This window comes from Idiotropiscis lumnitzeri, chromosome 7, assembly GCF_059441095.1.
Source record: "Idiotropiscis lumnitzeri isolate Australia: NSW breed Sydney's pygmy pipehorse chromosome 7, RoL_Ilum_1.0, whole genome shotgun sequence".
NCBI classification, from domain to species: domain Eukaryota; kingdom Metazoa; phylum Chordata; class Actinopteri; order Syngnathiformes; family Syngnathidae; genus Idiotropiscis; species Idiotropiscis lumnitzeri.
In genome coordinates, this window is record NC_142397.1 from 15,959,983 (window position 1) to 15,979,835 (window position 19,853).

The following is a 19,853-nucleotide window of genomic DNA, read 5'->3' on the forward strand; positions in this document are numbered from 1 at the left end:
CATATTTGTCTTTGTGAGTCTGTTATATCCGACAGCTGTGTCCAGATGAACAAACCAGCTACATAGCTCCTTGCTTTTTAAGGGTAAACATTTGTTTCGCAAACCACACGCTTTTGATACCCCGCACCAATAAGACTGGCTACTTGTAATGTTCATTTAGTTACTGTTGCAGTGGTTTATGTCATGATGCATTTCACAACGTGTACGCGTGAGTGTGTGAAGAAAACCATTTCTGATGAGGCGGTTGATTCAGGAATCATATTTGTTTGCCTTGTAATATATGATATCCATACGACAGTAAAAGCTGATAGTTAGAACTCATACATAAACAACAGTCCAAACAAAATATTTTTTCTCCTTCAAAGTCCAAGATGAGGCCACCTTTTGGCTCATTTAATAGCATTTTCACTAGATGAAACCCCTCAATCCCAGTTTCTTTCTGAATTTTGACTGGTTTTGCGAGGCCAACTATACGGTTCTAATGCTATAAAAACACAGAGCTATGGCGCAAAAAAAAAAAAAAAAAGGCTAAGACGTATAAATACGTCTTTGGGAGGCAGGGACTATGTTTTTGAAAAGGTATATGCATGTTTTATGGATTGATTAAGTGACCACCACTTTGACAGTATCAATCAAAACTGCGCTTTACTCTCGTTGACGATGTTTTTGACAGCCTTCTTGTATATGATTGGTTTCTGCCTCCCCCTGCAGTGAGCGTACATGCACTGGATGTGATGGTGTCACAGAGCAGTATCCAGGTAGCCCGAGGCCAAGCAGCCGTCCTGCCTTGCTCCTTCACCACCAGCGCTGCTCTCAACAACCTCAACATCATCTGGATGGTGATCCCACTGTCCAATGCCAACCAGCCAGAACAGGTGCAGTCACTTACGCACACTCGCTCACCCTCTGTGAAGTTGCGCTCAATACCGTAGCCCGTAAGTGAAAAAACAGTGAATTTAAGAAGTGATGCAGAGAACACATAGTCCAGCAGCCTGGGGAATAGTTGAGATTATTCTAACTCACTTTCCAATGTAACCTCGCTGCATTTGCCTCATGAGGATGGCTGCTTTCACCTTGACATCTTGCAGTCAAAACAGGTACATGTGATTCCAATTTTGATTTGTAACAAGGTGTGTTCAGATACAGCCTGAAGAGCATTTCCATAAGCAGACATAAATTATGGACTGTACACACACTTTTGGGCACTGCTACACAATCTAATGAATTTATTTTAGAACTGAATATATACTATAAAACATTACTATTGTACTGAAAATATATCTGGACTGTATCATACAGAGATTTAAATTGTTAAAAGAAGTTATTACTGCCAATGTTGTGAAATATACATTAAATGAGCCATGTGACAAACATACCAACTAATCATGCAAAGTTCATTTTATAGCCAAATTGATGCAAAATCTCTTTTGGTGCATCTGAACGCACCTTGGGGTTAGATATAAGTTATATAGAAAGTAGCTATTATGTTTTAATAGATGTAGAGGTCGTGGGTGTGCCCTTGCTTTTAAAAAGTCTGTCATGCAAAGTTCTATTTTTTTGTTTTTGCTCATTACACAGGAACAGACCGAAACAGAAGAATAATTTGGTCTCTTGTATTGTGGCGTGAGTTTAAATTTGTGAGCTTCCTGCTGTGCCTCTAACCCTCCTTAGTGTGTTTTTTTTCTCACCTCCCTGCTCTCACTCTCACCTTAACTTGTCCTTCTCCCTTTTCAGGACTTATGTGATTCATTTTTAACTTATTCAACATGCAGCTGCTGGCCATACAAGCTCACCTGCCTCCCCTCACTTTGAACCTCCGCTGGTCGGCCGTCCAAATAATATGATTATCTTCTGCACTAATTAGCTCATGCCCACGACAGGCTCTATATAGCAGCTGTTCACAACACGCAGAAGCTCACACACATAGACACCGACACACAAACGAGCTTCAGACATGCTGCTGGTCCAAAGTGCAGCACAGATCTGCATGCATCCATGCATAGCTTATATATATTTACTGTGTTCACGCAAACACACCGAAAAACAAACCTGCATGCAGAGTGCTCCGGAGATATGTCAAATCCAGATCCGTGAATTCATACAACCAAAACTGCATGTAGCACATTTCACCGTTACCGTCTCACTGTGACGCTCCGATATGCTCAACAATTGTTAGTAAACAGACTTCATGCGATTATCCGCTGGCGTCAACCGACACTTGATGTAGACTGCCACATGATAGTCATTGTTTCATGCGACTCCTTCACTTTACATTACATAATACGTGCTTTAGAAGTATAAACACGGGATAACAACCTTTTAAGAGCACATTGTCACAAACAACAGACCCATGCAATGAGGTACATAAGAAGAAAAAAGCACTTTCAGTTCTTTGTGTGAATTTGCGGGGGGGCGACAGTGCTAGAACAAGGTCATTTTGAAGAAAGAGAATGTCATAAATGATTACAGTTGATGCTAAAAGCCATTAAGAATTACTGAACAGAACTCTGTACACTTACACACCCTCACAGCCGGCGCTAGCACTCTAAAAAGCGCTCCTGGACCACTCAGCTCGCGCTCAGTCTTCTCAAATTTGAATACCATGTTCAGATAAAAAGCGACAGTGCTACTTATTGAGCTGTCTTACACGGCAAAAGCACGAGAAATGTCAGCTCCTCTCATAGGAAACTTGGCTAATTTGGTGTTACTTTGAATAATACTTTTTGTGTGCTTTGCTTGATGTTATGAGTTTTTATTGTGTCGCGTGTTTGTGTGTTCTACAGCCACCAATGTACAAGGTTAACTGTGCATTTTTGTATTCTATTTCAAGGATTTGGTCATGAATAATTTTGGTAAAACACCGTATCGAATACCCGACGACAACCCCTGGGCCTCTTGCCCAGTGTCAGCTGGGATAGGTTATAAGTCACCCACGACCCTAATGAAGGCAAGCTGTATCAAAAAAATGGATTGATAGAAATGGTTAGATGATGAAATATGAAACATCGAACACAGATCGGTTGACTTTAGAATAGGGTTGGGTGATTAATGTGGCAAAGGGGCCACATGATAAATTGGAACGCTTGCCGGGGGCTAAGCCAACATGCTAACCTTAAAATTGTCTATATTATTTTTAATTAATTTACAAAAAGCATTTTTGTCTTGGTTCAGTAAATTGCAATTTGTGTAGACAGATATGCACGTTCTCCACATGTGTGCACATGAAATGAAAGCAGCACATATTTTATATTTTACTTTGACATCATGGTCTTTGTGAGGGCCGGTCAGAGACTGTGGGCGGGCCGGATGTGGCCCCCAGGCCATACTTTACCATGGAATGTTTTAGACTACTCTTGGCTAGCTTCTTGTGCTAGCTGCTAACTAGCAGATCGGATACTTTCGATATGGCTGTTACGCGTTATTAAAAAAGGGGTGTGTATGTGTATTATATATACATTAATGTGTTACAGACTGTGTTATGTGAATTGTAACTGTGAGCAGTCGCATTCACCATTAAAGTTAAGAGTGTTGAAAGAATATTTTTGGCAGCTGTTTAAATACAGAAACATATAATGTTACAGTTTGACGTCAACCACTGCTCCGGTTATATCGAGGTCAGTGATAAGCTGTGGTGCAAAAATGACGTTAATCTGTAATAGAGAACATCTGTCAACGTATTTCAGATGATCAGATTTTGATCCTCATCCGAACATTCCAATCCATCAAAGGATGAATCTATTTCCTACGCATAGTAAAACAGTGGCAATTGAATTTTCCCATATCAATAAAGTATTGTTGTTTTAGGCCAGGTACACAGACAAAGACAAGTAGGCTGATTTTGCATCTCTGGGCTCGGTGTCCAGCCCAAGAAATGTCACGGTTTCTGGATGGTGAGCGGAACGGTTATTGCACGTGAGCCTTGGACAATGTGTGGGTCTCTGACCCACATGGTGCAACCCGTTATCAGTGCGTTATCTGGGTGTACAAGTTAGACCGCGACTAGGCACTATTTCTAACATTACAGCACTATTGAAGAATGGTTACGAAACATAAAGGTGTTCCTCTGAAACCATCGCAGAGGCTTACGATACCGAACTCCTATGTCCCTCCGAGGATCATTTATCGGGTGGACATGGATAAGATGCCAGTAACGAAGCTAGCCTAGACTGACAGGATGATCCGAAGAGCTGTGAAGGACTGGCTTCAACTTGCTCATCCCCCGAGTAATGGTTTGCTATATTCATGTGTCTGAGATGGCTGGCTTGCCTGATCAGACTTGAAAGATCCCTCCCGTCAATGCAGGTCAAACGCCAATGGCGTATGCTTGACTCAGAAGACCTGTTGATTCGGACTATAGCCGAAGAGGCTGTGAAGCAAACTGTTTGGAAGGATATGTGGATGACCTGTGACATGCACGGGTTGTAGTGGATGGGCATGTGCTTGGATGTTTTGTGAAAGTTCAAGGATTTCCTCTTGATGCGAGATGGGAGTGGCCTTCACGCAATAACACAGTTCACGGAAAGTTAGGAGTCCCTGTGAGTAGATTGGAGGGTGGTGAGTTGAAAAGAATATTGCTGGCTTGCCGAGTAGTCACTCTCAACGCCTCTGTTAAAATGTTAGCCCGGTGTGTGGACGAGCGCGAAGGATATGGTGTCACAATCTGGTCGTGGGCAGCCTCTCCCAACTCTGCAGAAAGTAGGTTTGGACATTGTGTGGTATCAGCTCTGAGTTGCAGAGGCCCTAAAATTGAGGCGGCAGTGGGAATCTCGTGGTGAAGGACGATCTTTTATTCATTTTGGGAAGATCACGTGTGATCATTTGAGATTTCTACTTCAGATCTGCGGTGGAAGAAAATCCTAACGTGTGTGGTACTGTGTTGAGATTATTGGAGTAAACAAACACATATTATCACCAAAACTGTTAAATGCCTGATTTATGTGAGATGTTTCACAGATAAAAAGAACCTTTTAAGATTTTAAAAATGCTTTCCCTTTTTGGATTTGGACTGAATAATGGTTGGTCAAACCACATCAAAAGACTCCAGCACAAGAAATGGTGGCTCTTTGTTTATATACGAGCAAGCACTTATTTCATTGGACATCATATTCCATTCCTAGCTCTTTGATGCAATAGCTATTTGAATTTGATCTTTTTATTGTCAGTAAACCGGGTTATTATTTGTGTTTGCTTATCAAAGATGTTGTGTACTGTGTTGATTTTTACAAATGTAGGAGTTCAAAAGCCTCTAAGGTATACTGGCCAGTTTTGCAGTGAAAGTATGGAACCTTCGGATTCAGCTTGCATTGGTCATACATAATGCGTCTTTAGGGATCGTTGGTGCCTTTGCCATAGACCATATTTTTTAAAGTAGCATTGACAAATGAATTGTTATTATGCAAGTCAAATAAAGGTGTGCTCTTGCATTCTACATATATGTTATAGTCCATCTGGCAATTTCATATTTTCTGCAATATCTTCTTGGAATAAAAAAAAAAGAAATTAATTGACAGACGACAGAAAAAAATATGACACAAAGAGCTAAAGGTTTCCATTTTTTTACTAAAACGTTTTGTACACAATGGGGGGAAATGTGTGTGGAATGTGCTCAATTTGAATTCATCAAGTGGTTGCGCAAAATAAAATCATCAAAAAAATGTAAGTACCGGTAGATGTGTAGTCTACGAACTCCTACTTACTTTCATGCAAAGACATGACCACATAAAATTTAGTTAATTATTATTATTATTTTTTTCATCTTAAGGTAGAAAAATACATGGCTTGTTGAACATCCTTTGGCAGCAATAAACTCAACCTAACATTGCCTGTAGTTCCAGATCAGGCCTGCGCAAGAGTCAGGAGTCATTTTTGACCAATCCTTCTTTCCAAAATGTTTTACTTCAGCAAAATTACGGAGATGTCTGGTGTGAATCGTGCTCTTGAGGTCACGCCACAGCATCTCTATTGTTGTGATCAGGACTCCAGAGTTGCCAACTGTTACGGATTGTCCGTATGTTGCTCCGGAAATCTCTAAACGTGACCTCATTATGGCCATAACATGTGGTTCTGCGGATGTACATCTTTTCATCCATCAATCCATCCATCCATCCGTTTTCTGTACTGCTTATCCTCACTATCCTCACAAAGTGAATTTTTTATTATTTTTTTTTTGACTGATTTATTCTTCAAAGCATTAATATTAATTCATAGTGTGTGTGTGTGGGGGGGGGACGGTGAATTTGTGTCTACGCGTATTTAGAACGGTCCCCCACACAGAGTAAGGCTACAATGTTCCTGGCAGAATTTAAAAAATACGGACATTATGATAGATTGTTCCGGAAGTGAATCTCTGTGACTCTGATTGTGTCACTCTAGAATTATGACTTTTTCTTCTGTTGCAGCCATACAATTGTTGATTTAATTTGGGGTCATTGTCCTATTATATAACCCATCTACTGTTAAGCTTCAATTGGCAGACAGATGGTCTTGGCCCAATAAACTTGGGAAATCATTTTTCAATGCGTCCAGTCCCTGAGGCAGGAAAGCAGTCCCAAAATGTGATGTAATTGTATGATGAATATGTCACATGGCCAGTGCGGATGAGGAGTGAGGTCTGCATGCCGTCAGATGCTTTGGAGATGGCGAGCAGGCTAGCAACCACAAGTTTTTGTACCACAAATCTCACCTCTTTTCTTTGAAGACATGCTGCTTGATTATCTCATCTGTGGTTGAAGTGGAAAATTGATAATTGGTTGGTTTGAAAATGTGAAGTATAAAACACAGCTGATGATCAAAGTAAATTAAGTTGACCATTTCTGAAAAAAAAATTATGTGTTAGGACTGGATCATCTAAATGCACACTGTGTGCTGTGGAAACCTGATTGACAATAGAACAGGCGGAACATATGGCAAACCTGCAGTTTAAAGTGAGCGAGGGCTCATAATGTTGATGTCATGTCTCAGAGGATAGAAAGAGATAACAGTGACGGCTTATGGTTAGAAAATTGAAGGGAGGCTGTGGGGGTTTAGAGGTTTATTCAGGCTTTATTTAGGCGGTAGCAGTATCCCTTGTGTTTGCAGCCAAAAGGTCCTTTGGGTAGCTCAGAAGTAGGCTATGGTCATCGGAAAATAACCAGTTACAGTCGTAATGCTTTCACGTGTGCAATATAACGCTTTAGATTAGAAATGATGGAGCTGAGGTTTACTGTTAGAAAGACGGTGGCATATCCCGTCTTGGGCCAGCAGAGTTCTTTGCTCTGTCCGTCATCTGAATGCCTACGCTGACCTCTTTTCTGTCTGTGCACAGTGGCAGAGCCAAGCAGGTCACGCGGGAGGATGAGGTGTTTTAGACACATACAGTACATTGGATCACTCACTATTGAATAGATTAACTCACTTGTCCTCTTGTCAGCATTTATAATGAAATAGTTAATTGTTGCCCCCTCCTTGCTTTTTTTCCCCATAATGAATGAACATGCTAAAATGCATCAAAAGTTGGCACTGGCTCTTTAATCCTGTGCTCACTCACGCACACAAAAACTGAAAGTTGAATTGTGAGGTCAATTGATTGCATCATTTTCAGTGAGCGTCGAGATTATATTGTAAAGTCATCAGCGTATGAAACAGGATTGCCTTGGTGACAACAAAGACTTGAATGATGCTCGTCAATGCGTGCTGCCGTAACATGTGTGTGTGTGTGTGTGTGTGTGTGCGTGTGTGTGTGGTTGGGGACCAGGCACAGTTATTTTGCAATCACACACTCTCAACCCAAGATGCATTGATATACCAATCCCACGGGGAAATGAATGCATCCTGACATACCAAACCACACAGACATGGAGGAGATGAAGTTGCAGGCTCTCATCACAGCTGAGGAGCTGCCCATTCATCTGCACGTAAGAGGACAAAGCGAGCGCGCTGCACTCAGGAAATTGCAGCCGTGCAATTTACAACCGTTTTAAGCAGCAGTGGAGGACAGTAGACACACACACGCACACACACACACGCGCACGCACAGAGATTTCATCAAAACTATCCCTGTCACGCTCACAGACGCACACACTGAAACTGGTTGTTTCCCTGGCTGGGTCTTTGAACCGTTCAATGAGGACTCTTTTCAGCCAAGTGAATGGCCCCTCTGATTCCCCTCTGTGTGTGTGTTGGTGTGCGCATGTGCACAAACCATGTGTTTGTGTGTGTCCTCTTCATCTTTTGTGCAAGCCCAGCTGAGGGGTGAGAGCTGTTTTGCATGGGGCTCGGCCACACTAGCGAGCCTGTTCAAAGCTTGTTCCAAATCAGAGCAAGGCTTTTAAAGAATGCCTTTTTTTTTTTTTTTTAAACGTGCTTCGATTTGGACCTGTGAGAACCTAACAGGATGCGCGAACAACAGCGATGTTTCCATGCAACAGATTGCAGTTGCAAATGTTTACAATTTTGCATTCCATTTATTGGATACTTTTATCTTACGCACCTTGTAGTGTATATTTTTTTTGTATGTTCTCATTAGTTGCAAAACTAGAAGCGACCGCTTATTCATTATGTTTGTCCGTTTGTTTCATTTTTTTTACTTCAGATTTCAGGTTGTTGTTGTTTTTTTAACTATACTCGAATAAACACTTTCACAAGAGGAGCCATAGTTGATTGATTAATCTAGAATTGATCATTTAATTAATTGACACTTATTTTGATAATCGATTCAGAGCCACTGTAACTGTATCCCAAAAATGTAGCCTTTTGCATTAATCAGTACCCAAGAAGAAGCTCTCCGTTTCAAAAATGTTGAGTACAGCATGCTTTTTCATGTATTTATGGCTTATGTGTTGTATGTTTGGTTTTGTTTCTGCATTAAACAATACCAAATAAAAAAATATTTAGCAATACATTTGAATGTAAAAGAAGTTTTTATCTGATTATTCTATCAATTCATGGGATAATCGGTAAAATAATATATTATAAAAATATTCAAGAGTTTTTACTTTTTTTTTTCACTTTTCACACATACATTGTGTAGAACAACTCCCAACGCGCTAGTGATTTTTTTTTTTGAATGAGCCGTATCAAAAGCAAACAAACAACAACAAAAAAAGCGAGGTGAGACTTACGGTAATTAATAAAAAAAAAATCTGATTTTAGTAAAATACTCCTATTTTGTGTCATTTGACATTCAAGGCATATGTTTGCTCATCTTCCAAAGTACTATTCAACAAGCTAAATGACATTCTGCAGAAAAGAAGCACAAAATCAAGTAATATACTTTTTCTTCAATGTTTATTTTTTCCTTCAACTGCAGTTTTACTTGACTGGCTGTCTGCCACCAATGTCAATAATTTCATTTCTTTTGCCCTCACCTTGTTGGTGCCACCTCCCTTCCCCCCTTCTGTGATGTGCAAACCCAGGTGATAATCTACCAGGGCGGCCAGGTGTTCAGCCTCGCTAACCACCTCAACGGTCGTGTGGGGTTTGTGTCCACCATGCCAAGTACAAGTGCCTCCATCTTCATCAACAACACCCAGCTGTCAGATACGGGAACCTACCAGTGTCTGGTGAACAACCTCCCGGACAGAGGGGGGCGCAATATTGGTGTTATTGGGCTCACTGTGCTAGGTAGTTATGATTGTTGACGTTACTCTACATGGGTGAATTTATTTAACATTTCGAATGCACATGCACACGTGTTCAATGTTTCAGTACTTTACGCCACTTTTCTTTGAAACATTTCCAAGAACATCCAAATCTAAGCCTTCCCATTATGCTTCCAGTCTCTTTGTATCTCTGCTGCTCTTTGCTCAAGACACACTGTGACGTTCTAAGATCAGTGGCCACTATGCTCTGAGAACATTGCAACGGCTTGGTCTTATCATGTCAAAATATCAATTCCGACTGAGCCTGGAAATTTATTGATTCATGGATAAAACACCTGTTGTGAATTATACCTCACAGCTCAATGTTAGAGAGCAGCAAGTTGCGCAAACAGAGACTTGGACATGTATATTCAAATGATTAGAGAAGGTCAAAGACAGTTATCTCTCCTGTAAGGTTATGGTGTATTATAGGTTTGTCATCAAATTGGACCCCAAACTTAAAGATGCCAGATTTTTTATTTTTTTTTGCGAGTCGAGGGATTGTTTTTTTTATATAGTCTTCAGTTCACAAATCATAATGTGAAGAATATGCACCTGCTGAATAAAGTACCATACTTTTACTTACCTACATTAAAACAGACAATAATTTATGATAATTGTAAATGTAATATTGTTTATCAAAAATAAACTAAAGTAAAGATTTTCATTCTGTTGTGATTGCCATCTCACCTCCCACTCTTTTCATCTGTCAGTGCCCCCCTCGGTGCCAGCATGTCGAATCCAGGGAACGCTGGATGTAGGCAGCGACATCATCCTGTTTTGCAGCTCAGATGAAGGTATTCCAACGCCGTCCTACTCGTGGGAGAAGCTAGACGCGCTGCCCAAGCTGCCGCACAACGCCATGCAAGGTACTAGAAACAAGCTGGCCATCGGGGTTCCCTTTTGCCCCACCTTTGCTGGTAAATGTAACACTCACGTTAGGGAGCGTAGACTCCACCTACCATTATCACTCCCATACCTGGAGATTTCCGTCCCGTGATCCTGATTCCACTGACAGTGACAAACGTGTTGCGTGTGTGTGTGTTCAAGAATTTGTGGTGTGAAATTCTATTTTTCACCCCTTTCTCTCATGCTGACTACCAATTGCTGACGTTGTCACACTTCACCCAAGAAGCACATGCATGTGTTAAACTGGATGTTGTCACTTGACAGCTGGTATTCAGCCTAAGAGTACTTTTTAGTGGCCTCTCCTCTCTTCTCCGGCTGTGACCTTTGCACTGCAGACAGCCTTCATCACCTGTTGCACTGTGTGTACACTACCGGTCTAATAAAGGCTCGTCTACAAAGAGGCCTCCCGATTTCTACAGAAAAAAATCGCAATTGTAACTGAATGCTCATGACTGTAAATCGGAGTCTGTTCATGGCAATAAAAAATCCAGGCAATTGTTGGAGCCTTTGTTGGAGTAGTGCATTTGCACAGTGCGTTTAACCTTTTAACTCATGCATTTCATTCTGTGAAACAAACTAATCCTCAACCGTTGTCAAACATGCAGATTATACTGAGTGGGTTAGGTACACATACACAAGGATCCAATACAATAAATACTGTCAATGGAGGTATTTAACTACTGTCTGTGTTTCTTATTGGGACTGTAGTTGGTGGTGCCTAGAACTGTTCTGTGCCATACTGAGGATTTTTGTGTGTGCGTGTGTGTGCGTAATATTTGCGTGCACTTTTTTTAGCCACTTAGAGTAAAATCACATAACCACAGAGTTTGATTCAATACAATTTTATTCCAGCACAAATAACCACAGTAGTGAACATGTCCCACTGTTAAATCAATACATCAATGTTGAAGGCAATCAAGACAGACCGTTACATTTTTTAAAGCAGAATATTTAGTCAGTCATTATCTATAAACAGTCTAAGTGCAACAACGCTTCGAACGAGTGCAGACTACCGCTTGTCGAACATGTTCTACTAAAGCTATCTGGCACCCCCTACTGGCTGATGGCAGAAGTACTTCAACTCAATCTGCGTAACAAAATGAATGTTTAGAATTCAATTGAGCTCATTCTGAAGCAACACAGTTACCATGATGAAAGCAGACATGTCTGTCATGGGTAACATACTGCATGTCCTGGCTTTGATCACAATGCAACCTGTGTGTGTCCCACAGACCAGATGCAGGGCACTGTTACACTGAGAAACATCAGCACCAGTACCTCAGGACTCTACCAGTGCACCTCCAGCAATGCCATCGGCAAGAGCACATGCCTGCTCAATCTTCAGGTTGTTGCACGTAAGTTCTCCAAACAGGTGTTCCATAACTGTGCCTCTGTTGACTCCTTGCATGTATTTATAGACATTTCATACATGAGATGAAAGACTGGAGTTAAGTTCGAAAGCCTTCCCTGTGACATTTGTCAAGCGGTTATGACACCAAGCAAAGCATTGTAAGCATCAGACATTGTTAATGTCAAAACTTGGCATATTTGACACAATCAGGGCTACATGAAAATGAGGTGTGTGTACTGTGTCAAGCAGGGTCAAAGAGTTCGTCTTTTTCTCTGTTTTGATGAAGCATGACAAGCAGAGGTGGGTAGAGTAGTCTAAAAGTGTACTGAATTAAAATTATTGTTACTTTAGAATATTATGACTCAAGTAAAAAAAAAAAAAACAGGGGCGGAGCTACATGGTGGCCCCATTTGTCAATCTGTGGCCACTCCCACACTTGGGGGAAAATTTAAAGTCTGTGATTTTCTTTGCCATTTTTACATGGTGGAGCATTCTTAGACCCATTTTTACTCTACCCCAAGTTATTTATTTTGAATGCATATTTAAATAATGAAAATATAAAATATATCAAATAAATGTACAATTGGTTTGAATGCAAAAGAATGTTGCAAGCAAAGAACGTATAATTCTCACAGTCACCATCAATCAAAATCCTTACTGTCTCAACATAGCAAGCACACAGCATGGCAGAGAAGTCATTGATTATCATGCCATCCTCAGTCATGGTTTTGTGAAATCAAATAAATACGAATCTTGCACACACACAAGCAGGAAAAAACTAAGTAAAAGGATTGCTCAGAGTTGTGGAGAATTAAGAGATTTAAATGTCATAGTTCTTTCTCAATACGTATTATTTGAACAAATGAGCCAATGATGGCACTATGCAAAATGGCGACCGTCTATGACAATTGATCAATCTGAGTGTCGGATAGCAAGCGAGTCAGTGCATGAGATAGAAGTAAACTATGAGATAGTACATAAAAATGAAGCCAGGGTAAAGAAAAATGCATATCTAGTAAATTACGCTCAGCAAAACGTTGCTTTTACCTGCTCCTGCTTGATTGTGACTGTGATGGGCATTTTTATGGATAGGTTTGAATTTTATTTCATGAAACCACGACTGTGGATGGTATAATATAGCATGACGGACGGACGCATGCGCCACCATCCTTTGCGATCCCTCACTGAGATATTGTGTCACCCTGGCCCCTTCATTGAACAATTTTTGGCGACGCTCCTGCTCTGAATACTTGACTAAGAATAAGTTTTAACTGAAAAAAACTACCATGCTAAAATACAGGATAACTTTTGAGTAACTTCTGTTTTATGTATTTTTTTAATTAATCCATGGATGTCAAATAGAAAAAAAATGATTAAAACAGCAATATGCCAATTCTAGTATTGCCCAACAATATCTTTATCGTCAGTGCTGCTTACGTTGTGGATTGATTTTCCTCCCTGCTCCTTTTGAATGCACAAAACCTTTTCTACAATGTTCTGAGTGTGTACAACAAACTGTATATTGCATTCCCGTATCACGGCTGACCGACTTGATTATGTTTCCACAGAAAATTATATTATGCAAAGACAGACTGAGACAGTCTCTCGTATTATTTTCTCAAGGTACAACTGAAGTTCTTGTCGCCAGACATTTTTCAAGCAGACACAGATGACAGCTGTAGTACATTCTACATATTCATTTTCTCTTCCACTTATCCTCACTCGGGTTGCGCGATAGTCGGAAGCTTTCTGGAAGGCAGTGGTAGGCGGTGCATTTGGGATGTCTGCCTTCGTTCAGAGTTTGCTCTTTAAATGTCATTTTTTGACAGTCTGATATTTTTGCAGTATCCGTATAATGTTTTTTTATTCTCCCCAACATTCTTTAGCCCAGCCTCAGAGTGTGGGTCTGATAGCAGGGATCATTGCTACTGGAGTGCTGGCACTCATCATCTGCTGCCTGTTGGTGGTGGTCACACTCTACTACTGGAAAAATAAGAACAAATACGAGGAAGAGGAGATACCCAACGAGATCAGGTTCATATACTTTTGTGATTTTTTGTTAACAATTGTGCTTAAAATGTAAAATTGCCACATTGTTCGGACCAAAATACTTTGTATTTTTGTGGTGGTAAGAGCTTCCACTCTCTCTCTTTTCATGAAGTATTCAGGCTCATTCTTCATCGATTAACAATGTTATTTTTCACTTTATCTTACGAGACCCTTTGAAGAATTGTATGAAATTTTAAAATGGGTTCTTGAGTTTGGTGAAGAAGAAGTTGCATAGAACTCTTGACAATATTCTGAAAACGTTGAAGAACAGAAATTTTGTGAAATCAGTGACAATTTGACCTCACAAATGACATATGACAAATGTATTAGCGGAAGTCCTCGCAGATGAGTGGAAGCTGTTACACTGAAGCTCCAGAGTGGGACCAAATATTTTTCAAGAAAGCGAAGTGATCACATGGCAAAATCCAACAATCGGTTTTTTTATTTGATTTTTTTTTATTTTCCTGAACTAAATGTACTGTGGAAGTTTTGAGTCTACTTTCATCTCATCCACTGATTTCCAAGTCATTCAGTCATTAATCGTCACAGACGGCAACGACATTTGGCATAATGCGATCAATGGATCCTTCATCCAAATCATACCTAAAACACACAATGGCACAAAAGTCTCGTAATTCTTCACAAATCCAAATGTTGCATTTTAATTTTTTTTTTTCATCTTGTATTGGAAATGTATATGCAAGATTGGTATATGTGTGCATTTTATTTTTTGAAACCATAAAAGAATAATTTAAACTGGAACTAGTATAATATAAATTATTCACATTCATGGAAATGTTGATGTTTAGCACAACGAACAAAGCACGTTGTTTGCTCCAAAACAATTTTATGACATGCTGGAAAGCCAATTTTCCCAACAGCAAAACTTAAACCATTTAGTTGAATTGCTCAACTGAAAATGTTTTTCAAAATTTGTTCTCTTGAAACTTTGAGCTCATCCAACCTTTTTTTTCTCAACAGTGCAGTAATAGTGATGGCCAATTGAAGCTTCATGACGCACTTGTGATCATTATTTGCTCCTCTAGACGGCACTCTTGCATTTCCATTTCATTAGCCTTCATATTTAAACGAAGAACACCTCCTAGAGGAGTAAAAAATATCACGAGATTTTCATTTTGATTAATTTGCCCATCACTCGTAATCGTATGAAATAAAGTAATGCACAATTTAGTGGACATATGATTAATCACCATATTCTGCAATCACAACATTAATAATTCATTTAAAATGAATCCTTATTATTGTGTGACATCTGCATATTTGTTTATGATTGCAACGGTTTCCTAGAATACAAATTCAGATTATCCCACACGGGGAATTAATTTGTAGCTTCTCAGTGCACATCAGTTAATCCATGAATGAATGAATTTCATAAAACCCTTTGAAGTAGGGGACAAAGAGAGCGATCTGGACCGAAGTAGCCTACAGAATTTGAGGCAAGATAAACAATGCAGAATAAGATAAAAGCAAATATGACACAATAGTGATAAAAAAACAAAAACAGTAATGACAGAAATATATAAGTAATTGAAATAATTGCCTTCTCTAAAATAAAAATAAAATCATTAAAATGAGCATGCGCTGTGCTTACAAGCTTAAAGGCAGAGGCAATGAAGGACTCTTGAGTTTGTCTCTATGTGGCCTTCAATTAGGTGGCGATCACAAACAATCCAGATGATATCTGTTTTTAAAGCAAATATCCTACGTCTCCGACCTCTCACTCGCTCATCTCCACAGGGAAGACGATCTCCCGCCAAAGAGGTCGTCATCAGTGAAAGCGTTCCATGCCGACGCCTCATCTTCAGAGAATGACACCCTGACCTCCACCAACACCTACAACAGTCGCTACTGGCACAACCCCAAACCCAACTATGACACCAACTCGTACACGCGTTACAACGGAGACACGAGGCAGACCTTCGCCACCGCCGTCCATGGCACACATGGGCACAGACAGTCACAGAACCCAGGACACGGACACGGACACGGACACGGCTCAGCCGTCACAGCACCAGGCTCCGTCCCACTGTCTCGCCACACTCAGCCCACCACGACAACAACTTCCTCATTTGCCAATGGCAGCCACACACTCCCGCCACCCAAGACCCTGGTGGTCACCACAAACTCTGCCCCATCTCCCCCCACCATGGTGCGCAGCAATGGCTCCGTGAGCCTAAAGCCAGTGGTGACGCCCACGCACGGGCAGCATACGCACTCGTACGCCGTGAGCCAGGCCACGTTGGAGCGGATGGGAGCGGTGCCCGTCATGGTGCCCGCGCAGAGCAGAGCTGGCTCGCTGGTCTGAAAACCTTTTTTGCTTAACTCTTTGAAAGCAGGACTTAGTTTTTGGTTGTTATTATAATTTTTTTTTAATCCAATGATGAAAACCAAACTGAATATGGGCTGAAACAGCCTGCTGTCCTTTATTTTACTATTACAACTGTGTCTTTCTCTACGCTGTGTGCTGATGTTTTTTTTTTTTTTTTTTTTTTTTAATTCTAAAAACAAAGTAGAATTTTGCAGTGCAGAGTTCATACAATGCCAATTTATTTATTGATATGATCCTACCTTTTTATTTGGAAGTAGAAGACTGGAATTAAATCATCCAATTACTGGAGTTTTTTTTTCTTGTTGGATGGTTTTATAATTTTTGGTTTAACTGTTTTCCCCAAAACAATGCAGGCGTTTCAATCCCTGCATGGTGCAAATTCTTTCATAAATGCATGTGGTCTATGTATTGGAATCTTTTTTGGCCACAGTTTATGTTCAACAAATTCAGAAATTGGGATCCGGTGATGAAAATGACTAAGGTTTGAAAATGTGAATGTCTCATTGTCTGTTGGAAGCTACTTTCAGATGAACAAATATAAGAATGATACAGTGGTTGCAATGGCCTTAGAAGAGAAGAGAATGGCAGGTTTTATCGGTGCAATAGTAGTGATGGGAAAATAAAGCTTCAAATTGGCTTCGTGAACCAGTATTTTTGAGTCCTCTAGATGGCACTGTTGGTTTAAATAAAGGGTTTAAAATATGTCAAGTCAGTGTGCTTTCAGCCCAATGTTGAACAGAGAGTGTCATCTACAGGAGTCCAAAAATACTACTACTGCTTCATGAAGCAGATTTGATGATTTACCCATCACTAGCAATACGTTGCAAAATACAGAATACTTAATTTAATGAAAATGTTCTAAATATCGTTATGCACTTTTTTAGAGCAATATAGACAGCCATCTTGTTAAGAACTGTCTTGTTGCTGAAATGCTTTACCCATACAACTCTTAACATGATGGACAGAGGAACATGATGTCACTCTTCAAAGTATGCATCGCCATTTTTTTTTTATCTTTAGTGTTTTGAATAAAAATATATATTTTCTTGGTATTTTGGGGAAAATGGAGATGCATACTTTAATTGTACACCGATGAATAATGAAATATTGGTAATTCCAAAGTTTGAGTGCTCGGATCCTGCTTTGTTTTTTGTTTTTTTAATTTCACCGTTGTGAAATGTCCTAAATCTGGTTTGTCACCTCTGTGCTGCTTCTTAGAAACTATGTTTTATTTGATTAACGCTTTATAAAGGAACAAATACATATTTGAAAATATTTCCTCCACCCCCTACAATGGAAAGCACCTACTGTTTTTTTACTGTACATATTGTAACTACAACTGTAGGCTAGAGTCAAAGAAAACATTTCAATTTGACTCGTGCGTCTTAACATTTTGTGGCGGCAGAGGCACAGAAAGAAAAAAATGCTGATTCACTGAAGGGATGTTATTGCTTTTTTTATTTGAATCTTTATTTTAGTCATGAATATCGACATTTGTTTCCACAAGGCAGGTAAACCCGGTCTGTTTATGCTGTACATGGTAGGAATATATAATGTGTTTATATTTTAACCAAATTTTCAGCAGATGGACTCAGCTTTTACATTTTTTGTGTTAACTTAATGCAACATACTAAAAGTCTTCTCGTAAAACTTTATGCCGCAATTATTTGAAAGAGTTCATGCTTTTTATTTGTATTGTAGTTTCACGGATATTTTAATATTTGTAATTGAAAAATCTCATTTTGTCTTGGAAACAAAATTGCAATGCACTGAGCCACTGTCACCTTCTTGTGTCATCATGTAGGAGTTATTTACACTGGGTTGAAACTGGATCTGACTTATAATTCTGTTTGTACCTAATGTATGTAAATCCATGCAGTCATGTGCCATTCTTCACCCAAATTAAAAGAAAACAAGATGGAAAACGTCAGCTGGGTAAAATGATTAGAATACGTTTATTAGCTAGTCTAATATTGTGTATATCCAATGTGGACTCATCGCACATGCTTTTTTTTTTTTTTTGCTTTAAAATCGCTCATGCTACTAAAACACATCCAGACTCCAAGGTCCAAAAATGACAAATGCACACATATAATCTCGTCCCTTCTTATTTATCTGTCAGTGTTTCCAAATGAAGCTCATTGAGATTTTTTTCAGCATCTCAGCCAATATTCCTCACCGTGGTTGTTAACACTGAGACGACCTCTAAAGTTTTTGTTGTTATTAGTCAAGCGAGATTGGCCACCTTGAAGAGCCGAATGGGGAAATGGTTAATAACCTACTGACGTCCTGTGTCCATGACCTGGCGTCTACAACGAGGTGTTAGAGTAAATAATGACCAAACCAATTTGTAAATATGTAAAGTAATCAATTTCTTCTGACTGTTGGTTTGAAATGTCAAATAGGAAACATAACACTGGAACTTGTAGAGAATAAAATATTGTTGATACAATCTTCAACCTTAGTGTGTTTTTCAGTGTGTATGTCTGTCTCCTTTCTTGAATGGTTACTGTGATGCCCGTATAAAATGAGTCATGTCTTAGTGGAGCGTGCTGCCATGGAGGGAAAATGGAAAAATAATTTAAAAAAAATTTCTGTATTACAAGGCACCATGGCATGAATAGCACTGTCCTTGCACCCATAATCGTCTATAGCCTGCAAACTTGCATTTTAATCATATATGATCATAAATCGTAATAACAAATATTTTGATTTTTGTATAGTGCTGGCTATATGTAAAGTAGAATTTTCAGTAGTATTTTTCAAAATCTACATCATGTATCTATTTGATGAAAGGTATTCTAATTGTTGTCCTTATTTTTTTAATTAATACAAAAAAATGAGTATCATTGCATTCATGGGGTAAGTCCAGTTACTCTGGCTTCCTCCCACATTCCAAAGACGAGCAGGCTTGTGCAATTGAAGACTCTACATTGCCCATAGGTATGAATGAGTGTACCTTGCCTTACCTTCTGACTGCATCTCACCAGCAACCCCCGTGAGAGCAAGCAGAATCCAAAATGGATGGCTGGTTGTATGCGCTTCCAAAATGAACCACTAGATGGTAGCGTTGAAACACACGTACAATCATCAGTGACATTAATTGATACACGGGACAATTTAACAGATGTATCAAATGCTTTACCTTTACAAACAAAATAATGCTTATTTTTGATTGACACTGTCAGAGAGGTATTCATTTAACAATACAAGTTTTATTGTGTTCACACTTGCATCATTATGATGCCATCATCTACCTGCTCCACTCTTCACTCTCCCGCCTGGAGAAGGCGGGGGGGCACGGTGAGGATCATGTTCTTTGATTTCTCAAGTGCTTTCAACACCATCCAGCCCGCCTTATTGGGAGACAAGCTGGAGCAGGCGGGAGTGGCCCACCACCTCATCACATGGATCCACGACTACCTCACAAACCGGCCACAGTACGTGAGAACACAGGACTGTGTTTCTGACGTGCTCCTCTGCAGCACGGGAGCGCCGCAGGGAACTGTTCTGGCTCCCTTCCTTTTCACCCTCTACACCTCGGACTACAAATACAATTCCACAACCTGTCACCTGC

The 19,853-nt window shown here is 39.8% G+C and overlaps 1 protein-coding gene across 1 annotated transcript in view; it reads left to right on the forward strand.

Annotated features, from left to right (window-relative positions):
* igsf11 (immunoglobulin superfamily member 11) overlaps positions 1-18,728 on the forward strand; it is a 98,502-nt gene extending 79,774 nt beyond the window's left edge. Inside the window, exons 3-8 of the mRNA XM_088300768.1 lie at positions 712-875; positions 9,393-9,600; positions 10,331-10,486; positions 11,759-11,881; positions 13,764-13,911; positions 15,685-18,728. Coding sequence (XP_088156894.1) covers positions 712-875; positions 9,393-9,600; positions 10,331-10,486; positions 11,759-11,881; positions 13,764-13,911; positions 15,685-16,252 — 1,367 coding nt within the window. The 3' untranslated portion in view covers positions 16,253-18,728. The remainder of the gene's footprint in view (positions 1-711; positions 876-9,392; positions 9,601-10,330; positions 10,487-11,758; positions 11,882-13,763; positions 13,912-15,684) is intronic.
* The last annotated feature ends 1,125 nt before the right edge of the window (positions 18,729-19,853 follow it).